The sequence below is a fragment of the Acanthopagrus latus genome, chromosome 15 (assembly GCF_904848185.1).
Source record: "Acanthopagrus latus isolate v.2019 chromosome 15, fAcaLat1.1, whole genome shotgun sequence".
Classification (NCBI taxonomy): domain Eukaryota; kingdom Metazoa; phylum Chordata; class Actinopteri; order Spariformes; family Sparidae; genus Acanthopagrus; species Acanthopagrus latus.
The window spans coordinates 13,113,571-13,130,913 of record NC_051053.1 but is presented as its reverse complement, the minus strand read 5'-3'; the positions used below and the strand labels follow the sequence as shown (position 1 = coordinate 13,130,913).

The 17,343-nt window shown below is 45.6% G+C and overlaps 1 protein-coding gene across 7 annotated transcripts in view; it reads right to left on the bottom strand.

Annotated features, from left to right (window-relative positions):
• Window positions 1–329: 329 nt before the first annotated feature.
• The window catches only part of fgfr2 (fibroblast growth factor receptor 2), a 41,799-nt gene continuing 24,785 nt past the window's right edge, over window positions 330–17,343 (bottom strand). For 5 of the 7 annotated variants that reach the window (XM_037124158.1, XM_037124155.1, XM_037124160.1 and 2 more), the window contains 10 exons: window positions 15,689–15,888; window positions 14,806–14,945; window positions 12,682–12,803; window positions 11,745–11,855; window positions 10,114–10,304; window positions 9,359–9,481; window positions 7,850–7,920; window positions 4,261–4,398; window positions 3,582–3,687; window positions 330–2,140 (listed from right to left, as the gene is read on the bottom strand). In XM_037124158.1, coding sequence (XP_036980053.1) covers window positions 1,976–2,140; window positions 3,582–3,687; window positions 4,261–4,398; window positions 7,850–7,920; window positions 9,359–9,481; window positions 10,114–10,304; window positions 11,745–11,855; window positions 12,682–12,803; window positions 14,806–14,945; window positions 15,689–15,888 — 1,367 coding nt within the window. In that variant the 3' untranslated portion in view covers window positions 330–1,975. The remainder of the gene's footprint in view (window positions 2,141–3,581; window positions 3,688–4,260; window positions 4,399–7,849; window positions 7,921–9,358; window positions 9,482–10,113; window positions 10,305–11,744; window positions 11,856–12,681; window positions 12,804–14,805; window positions 14,946–15,688; window positions 15,889–17,343) is intronic. The other 2 variants (XM_037124159.1, XM_037124157.1) reach the window with 1 other exon arrangement.

The following is a 17,343-nucleotide window of genomic DNA, read 5'->3' as shown; positions in this document are numbered from 1 at the left end:
GTCCCCACTCAGTGAGCCCTCGCAGCTCTGTCCAGTTTGTCTAAATGAATTGCATGTGGTGGAAAAACCATCTCCTCGCACAGTAAGGAAAGAGCCAAAGAAATACTTTGTCCCGAAAGATACTAAGTACTTAGCAGTGACAGCTAAACCATCCCTGCCCACATCTGATAAAAAGAAGAAATTCCACTCAGAGAAGTGTGCAGTGAAATGGTAACACATTCTTTAAACTTCAAAAAATAAAGCAATTCCAGCCAGTAATCTGCCACTCACTGCAAAAAACGCACATCTTCATACTTAATGCCCAGCAAAATCACAGACTGGGACGAGAATACGTTTTTCCATCATTTATTTTTTGCAAATGTGGCATGAACACTTGCAAAAGAACATCTTTAAGTTGGTCCAGTAGAAAAAGACAAAAAACACTTGAATGATTTAATACTTTGTTTTTCAGCTTTCAATTCTGTCAAGTAAATTTGGAGTCTATATTTAGTCTAAATGAGGGAGCGGATTGCTAGTAGGTGGTTTCCAAAATCTGTTTCTGTCAATCATATATAAATATCCAGAAATAAATCTCGTTTCCTAAAGCAAGGCTAAGAAAGAGTAAAATGACCGGATAGAAATGGCATCAACATCTACATAAGAAAAGGGATTAGCTGACTATAAAATGTACACTTTTTTAAAATTTAACTTAATATTCACATTCATATATAAAACTTACAAAACCTGGATCTTTCAAACCCACTAAAAATAGCCTTTTTTTTCTTGTTACTGCTGAAAGATCATTTTAAATTACCATAAATTTAATGGATTATTTATTCATGTATTATCAGCATCATTAATGTCATCATTTCTGCCATTTTTGTTTTTGTTCTTTTTTCCAGACTTTTTCTGATTCATCTCAAAAAAACATAAGTCAATAAATTAACATGCTACCTCAGTCCCTGAAAGCCAATACTCAACTGTGTTACTGAGTGAGAGTAAGACAGGTGTGTGTGTGTGTGTGTGTGTGCGTGTGTGTGTGTGTGTGTGTGCATGAAAGTGTGTATCCGTGTCTGTTTGTGTGAGTCTGTGTGTGTGTGTGTGTGTGTGTGTGTGTGTGTGTGTGTGTGTGTGTGTGTGTGTGTGTGTGAGAAGAGAAATATAGGACACATAACCTGTTAGCGTACCTGCCTCGAACTCAAAGTAAGGTAGGGAGGGTTGGGGTTATTTCGGAGTCCATACAAAAAATAATTCATTGTAAATATATAATATATATTTATACATATTTTGAATATATTTACAAATATACCCAGCACTATACATTATACTGTGTATTTTTTTTCTCCAGAATAATTGGGAAGGTTTACCAAGAGAACTGAAAAAGAAATGCATCAATATTACAAAATAAACAGGAGAGCAGTTTCTATATGTGCTCTCCTTCTATTCCTCTGGTTTGTTAGTCGAAGCTGTCTCTCAGTCCTTTTCCTATTCGTCATCCTCTTCTAGTCCCTTGTTTTTTAAGTTCACAACAGTCCATACATTCCTCCAGGAGCAAATAACAATCTTGGAATGCCAGCCACCGGAATGGGATCACCAAACAAGTAACGTCGTCGATTGTAAATTTGAAAAAAAAAAAAAAAAATCCTCTGGGTACAAACATGAGAACTAAACTGAAAAGTCTGTGTTTATATGAAGGGGGAAGAAGACGAGGGTCCCCAGTTCATTCAGTCAGTAAAAAAAACAGCTCCTGTAGGGTCCCTGCCCTCTCCTTTAAGACCTCACTGTGTGAGTAGTGTGTGTGCATGGCAGTATGAGTGTGTGACAGCAGCGCTGCCACCAGCCCAGTCCCGTCTGGGTCCATTAGTCCACTGGGATCCAGAGGGGTGATGGGGGGGGCAGGAGGTTTGGGAGGATTTCGGAGAGGGAGTCTGTGCTACGTGTCTTTCGGGGTAAAACTGGAGCAGGTCAGGCCGGGGTAGAGAAGACATTCTGGGGCTCATGTTTTGACGTTTCCGTTGATGTGCTGGTACTTGGGGAGGCAGGGCTCGTCCGGTAAAGGGTCGTGGGAAAACACGGAGTCGTCACCGGAGGAGCAGGAGCTGCGAGTGTCGGGGAAGCTGGGGGAATACTGCTCTGTTGGGGCGCACAGGTCCAGATACTCCTGCAGACACAGACAAAAGAAAAAAGAGGGTTGGGTGAGATAATTTACACCCAGACGCAAGCCCAAGAAAACAGGAGAATGCACATATAGTGGTGAAACCCAGTCAACGAGGACAGGGACTTTCCAGAGGAGGGAGAGAGAGTATCATCTTCATTATGCTGTTTATCTAAACCGTACCAAATCACCCTGGAAAGATTTTTACAGCGGGACAGGAAAACAATATTAAACTGGATACTATATGAAAATATTTTCAGGAATAATAGGTAATAAATTGAATGTTTGACTGCTAGAGTTCGGAGATAGCAGGAGTTGACCCAGTTGCGGTTTGGGCCACTATGAAATGTTTGAATGTGGTGGGGAAGCTGGGCTAAATGGGATCCATTTAAAACCAGAGAACTGGGGCAGAGATGTGGCAAGACAGCCTTTACAACATCCTTTCACATCACTCTCAAGTTCAGTCCAAACAAATCTGACATCTGACTCTGATGCACGCAGCATAAACACCAAAAGATGGCTGGAAAAAATAAAGAAGCTGGCAGAGCTTGATGCGCGCCCCCTTCCCCATCACAACGAAGATGAGAACCCAAAGAAATCCTGTTATTAATCTTTAACTTGGTCCGGTTTTGGGAAGTTGTTCTGGTCTTTTCATGTTGGCCAAGGCACCCTTTTTGTTCCCCTCCCGCTTTTCTTTCATGGCTGTTATTGGGACTAGTTGTGAGGAGGAAGAGTTCTTGGGGTTTTCTAGAAAATGAGTGCTGGCTTCCATTTTCCCAGCTCAACACGAGAAGGCTCACATTACTAAAGACCTCCACATCTGCCAGCGGTTTGGGGCAGCGAGAAAGGGGGGAGGGAAAAAAAAAGGCAAGAAAAAAAGCGCTTTATTACATTTCAAAAGTTCAAACTCAAACTTGGGCTTTTTTGGCATAAATTCATGAAGTTTCGGCTCCAGAGCAGACGAGTCTTGACAGCTTTCCATCGACGGCCTCTCTTCAGGTCGGCACGCGGATATCACAAAAGACAGGAGGGGGAATGGAAAGAAACGCAGGCTATCACAGGGGGGCGAGGCGCATACGTGATGATTGGGCAACTTCACTGGGCCGTAGCGGCCATGTTGGGCCTGGATCAAATCATCCGGCCATTTTTTCGGTCACCGTTCAGGCCTTGTGTCAGCAACGTGGCTGCTAACGCTCCTAAAGCTTTCAGCAACCCTCCGCTGAACTCTGCATGCACTGGCAAGAGCATGATTTAGTTTGGATTGAGAAACATGTTACTGTGTGTAGGAATGTATCATTTCTATTCTGTTTTATTGTTCTGAAATGTCTGACTCTTATTTGCCAGGAAATTATAGGGTTAGTGTAGCACGAATTCTGACCACCCTGACTCCAGGAACTTTATGGAACAAGACGTGTGTGAATACAAAGAATGAAAGGGCTGCACTCACCTCATTGGTGCTGAGGGTGAGGATGCGATCCAGATCCTCGACTAGCTGCTTGAATGTGGGTCTCTGGGATGAAATGGCATGCCAGCAGTCTTTCATCATCATGTACCTGACAGAAAGAAAATCAGAATGCGTTTACTCAGAGAGAAGAGTGGATTAAGGGCGGCAGAAAGGCCCAAGCCATACCACTCCTCATCTGACTTGTCTGCACGTTTGGCACCTGAAATGATCTACGCATCTGGACTCAGGTGTCTCCGTGTCAAAGGATAAATCAAAACCGCATGTGTTGTGTGACACCATCTCATTTGGAAATGTATTTCAGTCTGCAGTCAATAACAGAACCTCTGGCGTGCTTCTGATCACAAGCATGCCTCCGAGTGTTTTGGATTTTTTAAATAGCATCATGTGTTTGTGTCGTGCACTGCCACTGTGTCTGTCTCCACTTTGTTCTCCATCAGCCCCTCTCAGTGTGGCACCGTGGCAGAGCTGCGCCATTGTCCTCTGACTGCAGAGGACTCATTGTGTATGAGGACACTGATAGCGGCCAGCCACAGCTGTGCAGAGGCCCCGACAGAGTGGACACAGTCATGGATCTGATGGAGCCTGGGATGGAGTTGGAGTGTAGCGTGTGTTTGGGGGTTCGGTGTTGGGAGGACGCGGGAGAATAAAGCAAAACTCTTACAGCTCGTTGGTGCAGTTGCCAGGCTTGTCCATGCGATGTCCCTCTTTCAGCAACTTGAAGAGCTCCTCGACGGGAATGCCAGGGTAGGGGGAGCCCCCAAGGGTGAAGATCTCCCACATCAGCACCCCAAATGACCAGCTGATGGAACAGAAAAACATATACATTAAACTCAAGTCAGATCACCAGTGTTCATCTGTAAATAGCATTCAAGAACAGACCCCCATTTAACATACAGATCATTTACATTCAGTCACTTAGCCAAAGTTTGGAAACAGCCCCAACAGTGTGACTGCGCTGGTGTCAATGCCCCCTTTCTGCCGTCCGGTGGCTTGTGGTGCGAACTCGCTCCCAGTGCCACTCAGGCCCCGATCTCAATGATGGCTTTTGTGCCCTGCTGGCCTGTCACACAGCCTGGCATTGTCCAGTCACACCACACCAAAACAAACAGCGGACCACCCACGGCAGACAAAAGAGGATGGAGAGGTCCAGAGATGGATGGCGACTATCAACTATTAACTACTTCCTCATCCGACTGTCCGGTCGTCAAGTATCAGGGATCCCACGGTGGTGATTTCGATCACTGTCACACTGCGGATCCAATCGGCGTCTCAAATGAGCCCCTCTCGCGCTGACAGCATGCTCGATTGGCGTCAGAACAAAGGCCCTATTATAAAAACGTGGACACGAAAACACTAATGTGCGCATCCAGGCAGCCACAGGCGACCAGGCGAGCAGACATGGTCAGGCAGGTTTATCACTTCCCCCATCTGTTTACACAACCAGCCCCAAGTTTGTTCCCTCCTCTATCACTGCGTTGCATCTCTCCACTTGTCGACACGCTCATCTTTCCTCTCCGTGCTACTTTGTAAGCGTCGCTCAGTGCTTGTCGACCTGTTGCGCCATCCAACTGCAACCAACCATGACTCACCAAATAAACACGCAAACCAACATGCTCCGGGTCACTTTACCTGACCTGGTTCGGGCCTTATGAGAGAGGACTTATGGATTCCAGCCAACTAGATACACAAGCTATACTTAAACAAACACCGTAACTGGTTTGGAATCACCCTCACTTTAAACCGATGCTGCTACATGATACGTATGCAAGAAGCAAGAATTCTATTTCTGTATAATTATTACAGTTATTCATAATGTCTGTCTGGGTTGGATTCAGACGGATCCTGGTTGGATAAGACATAAAAATGAAATGGAGGAAGCAGCTGCTCTGTAGTCCGGTGGTACGGCAGCAGATATTTCTGTACTGCCAGGCAGCAGCAAAACTGACTAGTAACGTATCTTTCATGTTGTCCTTGCTACCGAGCTGTATCTTGCTGTATAACTTACTGTTATGAATACAATACGAGGGGTAAGGGTTGTAAAAAGTAAAAAAAAAAATCAATTTTCTGGAAGCAAATGTACTTAAAATACAAATAATAAAATAAATTAGAATGTGCTACTCAGGCTCTGATTCAGCATGCAATCTGCAAAGTAACTAGCAACTTAAGTTATTATACAAATGCAGTAGAGTGAAAATATGCTAAAGAAAATGTTAATATAAGTAGAAGAAAATGGCAATACTCAAGTAAAATATCTGAAAAACTGTATATAAGTACAGTGCTTAAGTAAATTTGCTGCGTTTCATTCCATCACTGGTGGGGAATGTTGATAACTTCAGCTTTAGCTCAACAAAATGAGCAAACTAAGCAAACAAATATGTTAGCTCTTTAGCCAAAGGTGTAAGATGTTTCTTTTTTTTTACCATTGTTATTTATCTTAATAGCCACAAATAGAAACATTATTAGCTGATCACAACTAAAAACAGTCCATAGGGGCCACCAGAATCAACATAACTGAAAATGTCCTTGTAGCTGCTTTGAACAAGTCAACCAATCAGTGTAAAAGTAACTCTGTATTAGCAGGGTTCATACTCTGGAGCTGTCTCGCTCATTACAAACAGTGAGGCTGTACAGTCTCTGTTGCTGAACTTTATGTTATCGATTAAACACAGCATGAATATGAATGTTGGAGATCTGGTCAATACGTGTACATGCATCAGTGAATCTGGTCAAAAATATGAAGATTTAGGGCTTTGAAACATGGTATAGGACCGAGAGCTAGAGGAATACGTTTGTTTTTCCTCTTGATGCTGGGGGGGTTAGACCCCCCACATGTCCTCCACAGAGCCTGGCTGTGATACCATCTCTCTGGGCTTTAGCTGCTGTTCTTTACCTTCCCCAAAACCAGCCGGAGCTGAGTCCCCCCCGGGCCCATTTGTCAAAACAGCGAGAGGCGAGTTTCATTGGAATTCATGTATTCATTTAATCTGATGTCATATATGGATCGCCTGCGCCGCTGATGATGTCTGAGTGTGAGCCCGCCGGCCTCCACCTCCCCAACGCCTCTCCTCATCGTCCTTTTGCCTTCATACTCTATGTGAAAAAGCCAATTACTAAGAGTGAGTGATGAAACGTAATTAGCAGTGAGCTGATAGAAAGGACTGCAGTGGCCACTTCATGCCTGCACCCCCCATCCCCTGCGGTACTCCCCCAGGTTATTGACTGGTGCTGCGCTATGAAACATGAAGGGCATCATGTGTGTGTACACATATTATTTATGTACACACACGCACACACACACACGTAGAGAGTAGAGAGGTAGAGTAGAGAGGTTCCCTGTCCAAGTGCTTAACTGGGTGAGCGCTGTGTTAGGCGCGCTACTGGTGTATGACTCATAGATACACACCAACACAAACTCTCCTTTCCCAGGGGTCAGCATGCGAGGCATTTATCTAATTGCCACATACACTTTCTGCTGCCAGTGTCTGGAGCAGAAACTTCAAACGACGCTGTCAGAACGCATGAGGCTCAAACACCAAATAGAGAGGCAGGCTCTTCCTTTGTTCTGTTTTTAGAATGAGTACTCTGGAACTAAAAAAAAAAAAAAAAAAAAAAAAAATGAAAGAGACAGAGACGGGTCAGCAATTCATATACCAGATGAATGAAATTAAGAACGGTGGGGCAAAAGGGTGCTGGGTAGCAGGCAGTGGGTGGGTGGGTGGGGGGATAATATTGATCATGGAATGGCTCTTAAACGATGAGCCACATGTTCAAAGTGTCGCTGAACGAGGAGAGTGAGGAAGGGGGTTAAAGGAGGATGAGGGCCGCAGCATTGTTGCGTTCAGACGTGTGGAGGCCCGAAAGGAGGGGAGACTTCCGAGCTGAGCCGGAGGGGTGAGTCGGTGGGGGGAGGAGGCGCTTGTGGGCTCCGGGCTCCTTCCAGGGCCCTTTGAAGCCGGTCAGATTAGTAACACGGCATTGGCTCCAAGTCTAGCGTGAAATCCTCACTTTTGCCACAGACCGGCCAGTCCTGGACCCCTATAGGCAGCTGCCCCCCACCTAACACTCACCAGTGCTGCACCAAAACACCTCACCAACTCCTGAAAAACAACCCTCTGGATCTGACAGCCGGCCTCCAAATGAAATCTTAAAAACAGCAGTGGCAGTGTGTTTTTTGGTCTGAGAGGGGTTTTATGCACCCCTGTGGCTGTGTAAATGGATTTCCTATCACGTAACTGTGGTTATATACTTACACATCACTCTGGTGCGTGTAGACCCGGTCGAACAGCGCCTCTGGGGCCATCCATTTTACCGGGAGACGACCCTGAGGACACACACAGGCGAGAGGTCAAACAAAATGTACACACAACCCACCCCTGGATTTCTTTATCCCTGGCCTGATTCATTCTCTGCTGGGAGATCTCATTACTGGAGGAATATGTGAGAGCAGCCTGGGGAATAGGGCACAAGAGCGACAGTCTGGGAGGAAGGATTTCCCAGAGGAACATTTACATTGTTAAAGCAATAGAGCTGATAAACAGGGTCACAGATAAAGGAGAGTTTATCTCTATGTGCCATTAAAACACTGGAGAGTAAGCTAAGTACAGCTGACAAGGCGACCTTGGTCGATATCCACTGGCAGGAATAATCTAATGAGACAGGGAGACAACACCCAAGCAGGACCTTCTAAAACAGATTTATCAGCTGATGTACCTACTAACGGACTCTAAACGTACTGCTACCAGAATTATAACTGTGCAAGAAAAATGGTAAGAAACACATAATGATTATCCAAATATTGTATTGTGGGTTTATTTAAAGGGGTATTATGCAGTTTTGGAGAAGAAATTAAAACTGAGAATTCTAATATTTACAAAATCAAATAAGACAAACTCAGAAATATTTTGTTATCCGATGACTGAATACACAAGCTGTTCTCAGCCGGCCCACCATAACACTGTTTAAAGCTAGAAAGGTGGCAGGGTCCACCACAGAGCTTATTTTGGTTTGTTCAGTCATGAAAACGAAAATAGTTTGTCTGTTAAAAAATCAGCCAATGAAGCTCTTTCTCATCTGATTAAAACTTCTTCCCCAAAACTACATCATACACCATTCATGAAAATAAGGCCTCTGTTAGTAGTTCTGTTCCTATCAGATCGAAGTAGGGAATAAAAGAGAAGCAGCACCACAATGACGGCTCTGTCTCGATTGGTTTTTGATGCAAGTGAACGTCACTGTCGCCGCTGTCATTGTCCTAATCATCATTACCATCGGCATCATAGCATATTGTTGTTGTTGCTGTTGTCAGCTCGCTCTCAGCGTGATTGTGCATGCGATGAAAAGCCATCCATGCATACTAAATGAGGATGTGCAGGCAATGCTGCTCCGCGGTGGGAAAGAAAAGACACCACTGGGCCACTATGGAGATGTCAATTATGTTTAAGCCGCTCCCCTCTCCCTCTCACTCCGTCTCTCTTTTTTTGGCTAATTGTATAAGTGTCTATGGCACTGAAAGAAAAAAAAAAAAGAGAGACTGAGGGATAAACAAGGCAGGGTCTCCAGAAGCACTACATTCACAGGCGGCCTGGGAACCTGCCGCTTCTGCCAAGACACCAGCCGAGGGAGAGATCGCAACAGAAAGATGATGAGGGGCAGGGAGGGAATTAGAGAAAAGAGAGAGCCGGGTGGACTAATCTCACGCCGCGGCTCTCAAAAACATTCCGCTCCCTCAAAGCGCACATCCGTGCAGGTTGAGGACTCACATTGGTCGTCTTTTTATAGTAGTCGATGTTGTGGACGTCCCTGGCCAGGCCAAAGTCAGCGATCTTCATGATGTTGCTCTCTGTGACCAGGACGTTCCTGGCTGCCAGGTCTCTGTGTATACACTAGGATGGAGAGAGTGAGAGAACAGAGAGGGAGGAGGGGTGGGGGGGTCACAGGGTGGAAAAAGTGAGGGGGAGGGAGGGACAAGACGGTTACCTCACTGCATATATAAATCAGGTGTACACTTCATTTTGGAATGGTGTTAAAATGTTTGTGGTGCATGTTATCATCCAGAGGGAAAAAAAAGTAGCACTAGACTGCATGACATGGCGATGACTGCACCGACGTGAACATGTCTGGATAAGTGCAGATTCCTCGCATACTTTGCCATACGTATGGCTGGAGTTGTCTCTGTGCATCAGCGCGCATGTGCAAGCATGTTCGTGTGTCGGCGTGTGCGTGTGAGGCTGTGCGCTCTGTCACATTCCAACGGTGAGAGCGAGCGTGAGGGCCGCTGCTGGCCAACATGGCCGCATCCCCATTGTGAAAACCTCACAATCCTTCCACACAGAGGGGCTTTTGTCGTGGGATGGGGATGAGACAATGCGGGGATTGGGCAAGGGGGTCAGAGGAGTGTTTTTAGGAGACAATATTCCCACAGTGACGCACGAAGAAGCTCCCTACGTAAAACATGCGTGGATGCAGCGCGTCAAATTGTTCAGTGTGCCGCGGTTTGTGGGTGTCCTCCTCTTACCTTCTGTGAGGCGAGGTACTCCATGCCCCGTGCCACCTGATAAGTGCAGGAGACCAGATCTTTGAAGGTGAGCTGCTCGTCTGAGACACGGGCGATGTCATAGGAGTACTCCATGCCGGGCGGCCGGCGGGCTCGCAGGTACTCCCTCAGGTTGCCTTTGGAGGCGTACTCCACTATGACATAGAGAGGGCCTGCAGCGAAGAAAAGATCCACGTCACCGTTTGAACACAGTCATAAATGATTCCCTTTGAGAGAAAGTGACACTGAACAAAAATCAGAGTGAATTTTTTATGTAACGCATCACAAAAAAGGAGAGGCACCTCTGGTTTGAGTGTCAGGACTTGAAAGTTAAAGCTTGCTTCAAGTAAAATACCGTTCAAAGACACGAGGAAGCTCCTCGCGGCACATTTTCTTGACCTTTAAACAGAATTTTAAACTAATCCACTTGTCTTGAGGTATGAACACATTCAGGAGGCAGTCACAATTTAGCACAATTTAATCAAGCACTGTGAGATTTTTTTTTTTTTTTTGCATATATTACGTCTTTGAAGCAACAGTTTACCAGCATTTTCACCTCTGTCCCTTTGTTGTTTGGCTGGTTCATTTGTCTGCAGGATTATTGTCACCATCAAAACTCTGAGTTTGAATTTCTTCTCCAACACTACTTAGTGGCCCTTTTGGTGCACATCTGGATAAAGGGATGATCCATTTTGTTAATTTCTCAGATAATAAAGCATATATCTTGATGGATGAAATCAGATGTATGTGGCTGGCTGATATCTATGACTGAGTGCAATTTGATGCAGATCATCAAAAAATAATGCACAGTATTATTTTCAACCACTATCAGGTAAGAAATGGGGATATAAATCTGCAACTACCACCAATGTGCAGCTGAGATAATGGAGATTCAGAAAGGTTAGGCTTGATTGAATTAAATGCACTCCATTCCTGTTCATCTGAGTGATGGATGCAATTTTTTTTTATAAAGAAAAGTTTGAGTATGAAGATATGACAACACATTAAATGTTTACATTAATTAAAAACTGATAATGTGCTTAACTGCTAGTGTTTCTGGTGCTGACTAGTGAGGGTAGCAATGTTTAATCAACTAGTTTAATCAGGCACATCCCTAATGGAAAACAGCTTCCAGATGGCCAGACAGTTCACCGCTTGCTTGCCGCTTCCCAGCATTTTTGTATTTTCTTATAAATTCACAAAACTTGGAAAAAAAAATCATAATTATTTTCAATGGGGACGGAAAAGTTGTGTTTAGGTGTGAAAAATGGGCTTAACTGTGAATGGACTGCATATTTTTTTTCTTGGTCTTGGTCACTGATCTTCAAAAACTGCACTGAGAAGGTGAATTCTGGTGCTCACTTCTATCCTCTTTTCAAGTCCAATTAAAATCCAACCTCTCCGTATGACCCTACGGCACCTTGTACTCTACTAGCTGACATGGTCTGATGTCACATTTTCTGAATCTCAATCTTTGAGGTGCACAGCAACCTTTACTGCAGCATCACAAGATGGATCAAGCAGCCTCTCAAGAACCTTGAAAATAAGACACTGAATACTAAGAATCCCCTAGGAAGGTAATACTTTTTGATGTTGTGCCCGCTCTTACTTACCGTCTTGTGTACAGGCCCCCAAAAGATTAATAATGTTCTTATGTTTGCCGATCATCTTCATCATTTCCATCTCTGACACCAGGTCAGACAGGTCTTTCTCGGTGGCATCATCTAAGAACAGAAGAGATGGACAAAGGTTACCAAGAAAACTTGCCAAAACAAACACGCCTCGTCACGTCTTCCCTCGACTCAGGACTCTGTAGCTGCCCTGTGAGACAACGCCTCATTTTGTAGGCGCTTCTGATTAAGTGCGGCTGACAGACAATGCGGACTAAAATTACGGCAGTGAGGGGAGCTCCTCACACAGACTACAGAGGCATCCTTTCAGGGGCAGAAGGGGGGGGGGGGGAATTAAAGACGTTCAATCTGGATTCATTATCTGCGGGGCAGGCTCCTTTTTCATGGGACTGATTGAGACAGAGGAGCTATCCAGACGGTTGGAACGGCATTGCCCACATTCCTCTGCACCATTACCTTACCTGGAGTAACTCTGAAGAGCAAATTTCTATTGTCAAGGTTGGTCCAACCGCCTGCTGCTGTACCTGATCTAACCGCCCCCCACCCAAACACAAAACCAACCCAGTGCCCCCTCCTGCTTCTTTCATTAATCATAGCAGGGCCGCTTCTGTGACTTGCCTCTTTGTGTGGGTGCTGACTGAGCTCCAGCCAGCTGCTGCTCTGGGGTCAGGTATGCGACCGCCCCTAACCCTTACCTGCCCAGCATGGCCGTCACTCAGCAACCACCAATAACGAATAATAACGACGGCCCCAGGCTCCGCCTTGCACCTTTACTGAACCCTCGCTGGAGCATAAATCTGCTACAACATGTACTCAGGTTGCCCACAAGACATAATGAAGCAGTGTACCGATCCCAGTGGTCTGATTCGAAGCACAAGTCACACGTTTACCGTTACAGCCTCACAGGACACCTGCTTACCCTTCAGCATCTTGACAGCGACAGTTACAGCCTCCTTGGGTTTGTCCTTATCGATGCCCAGGGCCTCTGCCATTACCACTTGGCCGAAGCAGCCTTCACCTAGGGGCTTGCCCAGGGTCAACCTGCAGCACACACAGAGAGGGAAGACAAGAAAACAGACAAGAGGCTATTAAGCTGCTGAAACACAAATCGACCTGATCTGACTGTGGCATCGATTCACTCCCTGTGCGGAAATAAAGAAAAAGTGTGAGAGCGAGAGAGGGAATGAGACCGGGCAAAAAGCCAGTTTCTCAACCTCAACCCTGTGTTTTTCTCTCTTCTTTTCTTTTCTTTTTTTTCTTTTTTTTTTTTTTTTACTAGATCTCTCTCTCTCGGTTTCAATCTGATTGTGTCTGTGTGAGTGCTTTATTGGCGCGGTGGCTGTAACCTGTGCCAGGGCAGTAGGTAGGAAGGCAGACATGGCAACGATAATCACCTGATAAAGCCAGGGAGAGGCACTCATTTCTAAACTGTTTACCCTGCCTTGGCATGTTCCAATATACACTCTTTACAAGTCATTACACAGGGCTTAGCTTAGCCCTGACACATTAGCCCGTGACAGATGGAATGCTGGCTTTGTGTTGCCGTTCAGGTGTGCCTGACTACAATACTAGATGGAAGTTTAAGTACTATTTCGTATTTTGAGTCACGATAGCTGCTGTGTTAAACTGGATTGCACATGCTCTTTCACGACGATCCATCAGAGCCACAGCACCTCTCTCTGACCTCTGAACTAGCAGTGTACCTCGGTGCTTTCTCATGTGATTGACAGTTGCAGGCCCCACCCCTCAGGCCCGGCGTCCAGGCTATGTAAACACTCACACTGTGCGCCGCGAAGCCTAGGGCCCGAGGCCGGCGCCCTGCTGCAGTAACACAATCCCCTATCTGTCCACACACACTCGCCATGCTCAATAGCAACCATTCTGTCCATCCAGCCACACATAATCAGTGTTATTTTTCCTCCACGCAAACAGCAAACGTTAGCATTCCTCAGTGTTCTGCAATCCCGACATGATCCCTCAGGCGCTGGAATGACAGGCAAGCTAAAGACCCAAACAGAGACGCACACATCGCAGACAAAACATCCCATTTGGCAGGTTTACCAACTAAAATAAACACTTGACCACGATGCCAGTCTGCATGTACACAAGAGAGTCTAGGATTACATCAGAAATGTATTTTTCACCGATAAGTGACGGTCAAATTTATGATCCAAATTTAAATGAAAGACAGGCCATTGCGTTTATGGGTTGGGATTTTCCCTTTTCTTTGAAAACCAGCGGTCTCAAGTGGGTATTAAACTATTGTAACCTTTGCAGTCTTATTAAATCCACCCTGGAGCTTATCACTGGCCGCTGCAACTGTGACTAACCGAAACCTCAGCGGTGCTAATTCCTCTGGTATGAAACCGAGCAAACACTCCTAGGCCAAACATGCAGATGAAAGCTGCATGTGCTAACCAGTAATTAGCGCAGCTTCGTATCTTACCATCAGAAGCATGTGTGTGTGTGAGTGAGAGTGTGACATAACAGTGGCAGTTGTCACGATGAGGCACAGGGCCAAGTTCAGGTCGTTTTACTACTGCACCAACCGATGAATCAGTAGCCTTTACCTCAGTCACTGCAGCCATTATTCACCAGTTAGTCATCATTGTCTGCTGTCTATCAGAGTTAATGGCGCTCTTTGCCTAGAACAATACTTATCTGATCATTATGCAGCACAGATATAGTCAGGCAGAAGCTCACTATGTTGTAATCTAGGTGCTATCTCCTAGCGTAATGTGACCCGTGAGCCAAAGATAGTTGTATTGACATCGATGACAAGAGCAAAGGGTGCAGCGATTGAAACTTTCACGCATACTGTCAAACAGCAACTGAATGCAGGCCTTGAATCCTGAGTGCTTTGTGCAATGCAGATGAGCGTATAAAAGGATTTTGTTATCCTTTATGCAAGAGCTGAATGAGATTTACATAATTACATATTCAGCATTTCGCAATAGACTTTTAATTAGGACCGGGACATCATTTCTAACGCCAATCCTACCAGCAGAATCTCGCAGAAAAATTCTGTCATATAGTGTCTCACCTGTCTCGGGTAAACTCCCAGCGTGGATCCTCTGGAAGGTCGTACTCGGGTATTGGCTCATCGTGCGCAGAGCTCCGCCGCGTCGTGATGCGCACCAGCGGCGTACTGGAGTTCATGGAAGAGCTCGAGTCTGCCGACACCTACAGGGGTAAAGAGACTGGCTGATCACCGGAGTCTGGGTTCAAAGGTCAACTAAAGCTCCAAGGCATCACTTAGAGGAGTCGATGTGTACACGTGTGATTGACTGCTGTGCTTTTATTGCAATTACTAGCAATGCTGGTCGGCATGACACATTAATATCCCTAATTTCCATGATTAATGCTCCAACATTACAGTCAAGTGTGTCTCGAGGACAGAGATTATATTTCAGTGATCATCAGGAAGAGGGCACCAACAGTAATTCTGATGAATGTGCGTTAATCATTCAGGTTCGCCGCTGTCCCCGGGGCTCATCTCTCGTCTCTCCACCCTAACCTTACCTTGACACAGGAATCGGGCTCCCCACAGAACGTAATCCGACACTTTTTGTGCCTTTTGTTTTCCCTTGAGGGAAAAGCATGGCTCACACAGAGAGAAAATATCTGGCTGCAGTTTCAGGCAGTAGTACTAACTTGCTCAGAAATGCATGCTTTCTAAAAGGAGCCAGAGGTTGGCTGTTTAAAATATGATAATATATGTAGTAAAGTGCTTCTTTTTCTCTAAAAGAGCCAAGTGAAAGCAATAAAGCAGCTTTTATTATATTATGTATCTTATTATATTTTAATTCATTTACTATATTTCTCCATGTATGAACTGGACTTTGTAGCCCGTCATTATATTTGTGTGGGGTTTTTTTTTCTCCTCTAGAGGTGTTAGATGCCATTAGAACTCTTTATCTACTTTCTGTTACCTGGCGGCGCAGAGGGATCTGCTTGCTCAGCTTGTGGACTGCCGGCTGGCCCCCGAAGTCGGGTTTCTTTGCCGTGTTCCTCATTCGGCACACCACCACGATGCCCACCATGCAGGCGATGAGGAAGACGCCGGCGCAGTATATCGCAATCTCCACATAGTCTGGGGAAAGGGGCCCCGGGGATTTCTCGAGGGCTGAGGAGAATACAGGGTGAGCAGGCGAAGCAAGTTAGAGGAATGGGCGACACACAGGCACATTTTCCGTTTTGAACAGACACACATGGGTATCAGACCGGCAAGCGCAGAGACAGATGCTCTGGAGATGACTCATGCGTAAATGTAATCACGATCGGCAGGCAAACTAAACACAAATGATTTTGTAGAACCCCCCTTCTTTCCAGGGACCCAGCACGCCCACTTCTTTAATCTAACGGACCTGTATGAGCTTAAAAGTCTCAACAGATTTCAAATCTTGCCTCAGCCAGCAGAGCCAGGCCTGCATATGTCTGCAGTCTGCTAATGTTGGAGACACGCGAGCACAAACACAAACACACACCCACGACCGGCGGAACAATCCGCGCTTCACTTCAGATCGCAAACAAGGGAGAGCGGTGTCCTTGGTGGTTGTATATGGCCTGAACTTCCTGTCGAGGAAATGAGTTTGTGTGTGTTTTCTGTGTGTGTTTGTGTGTGTGTGTGTGTGTGTGTGTGTGTGTGTGTGTGTGTGTGTGTGTGTGCTATTTAAATGGACTGTTCCATAATGCATAGCCCTCCAGACCACAAACAGGGACTCTTGTGCAGCGCAAGCCAACCAAGCAGCCCGTCAGCCAGCTGGAGGTGAAGCTACATGTAGGAACCTTTTCTCTTGTCTGTATCTGCTGGTCCAAAAACCACAGTTCGCGCACACACACACACACACACACACAGAAGCCACAGCCTCGAAGGCGCCATGGCTGCGGATAGAGCACATCAAGGGCAATAAATATTACATATTACTCCCAGAGGAAATGGCTCGCCTGTGATCATTACGCTGTATTGTTTACAGACAGAAACAAAACGATTCTCTGGTTGCAGACGGTCAACTGCTCTCATCGATCTCGCTTAATGCCCACCCTACTTTCGGCTAGTGCTTGGGCAGAAACCTTCGACAGTCTGGCCTGGAGTGAACTTCGGCAAATACTGACACTAAGTTTTATGTGTTTGATCCTTTGGAATGCATAATTACAGGCCAGACAGACAGCAACAGGCAAAAATAGGATAAAACCAGTTGACAAATGAGAACACACAACATGCAAAATTTACTATTTAGAGGCGGAGAGGTTCGGCCCTGATAATCGAGAAAGTCAAGCCAACTTGAAGCGAGTGTTGAGCTTTACCTTTCAACCTTTATTTCAAGGAGAAATAAGGATCTCATAAGAGGCCAATTATCAGAGCCAGGAAAGGGGTGGAGAAGATTTTGTGAGTGAAAAAAAACAGTTTATTTGACATGCAGACTAGAATGTGGCACTTAAAGACTTTCCCCAAGGAGCCGGAGAGAGATGTAACAGGAGGGAAGGAGAACGGCGGGCGACAAGCCCTCCCCTCCTTTCGGAGTCTGGAGACACTCGAGCTGCTTTGGGAGCTTCACTTCCGTCTCAGAGTTATAATAAG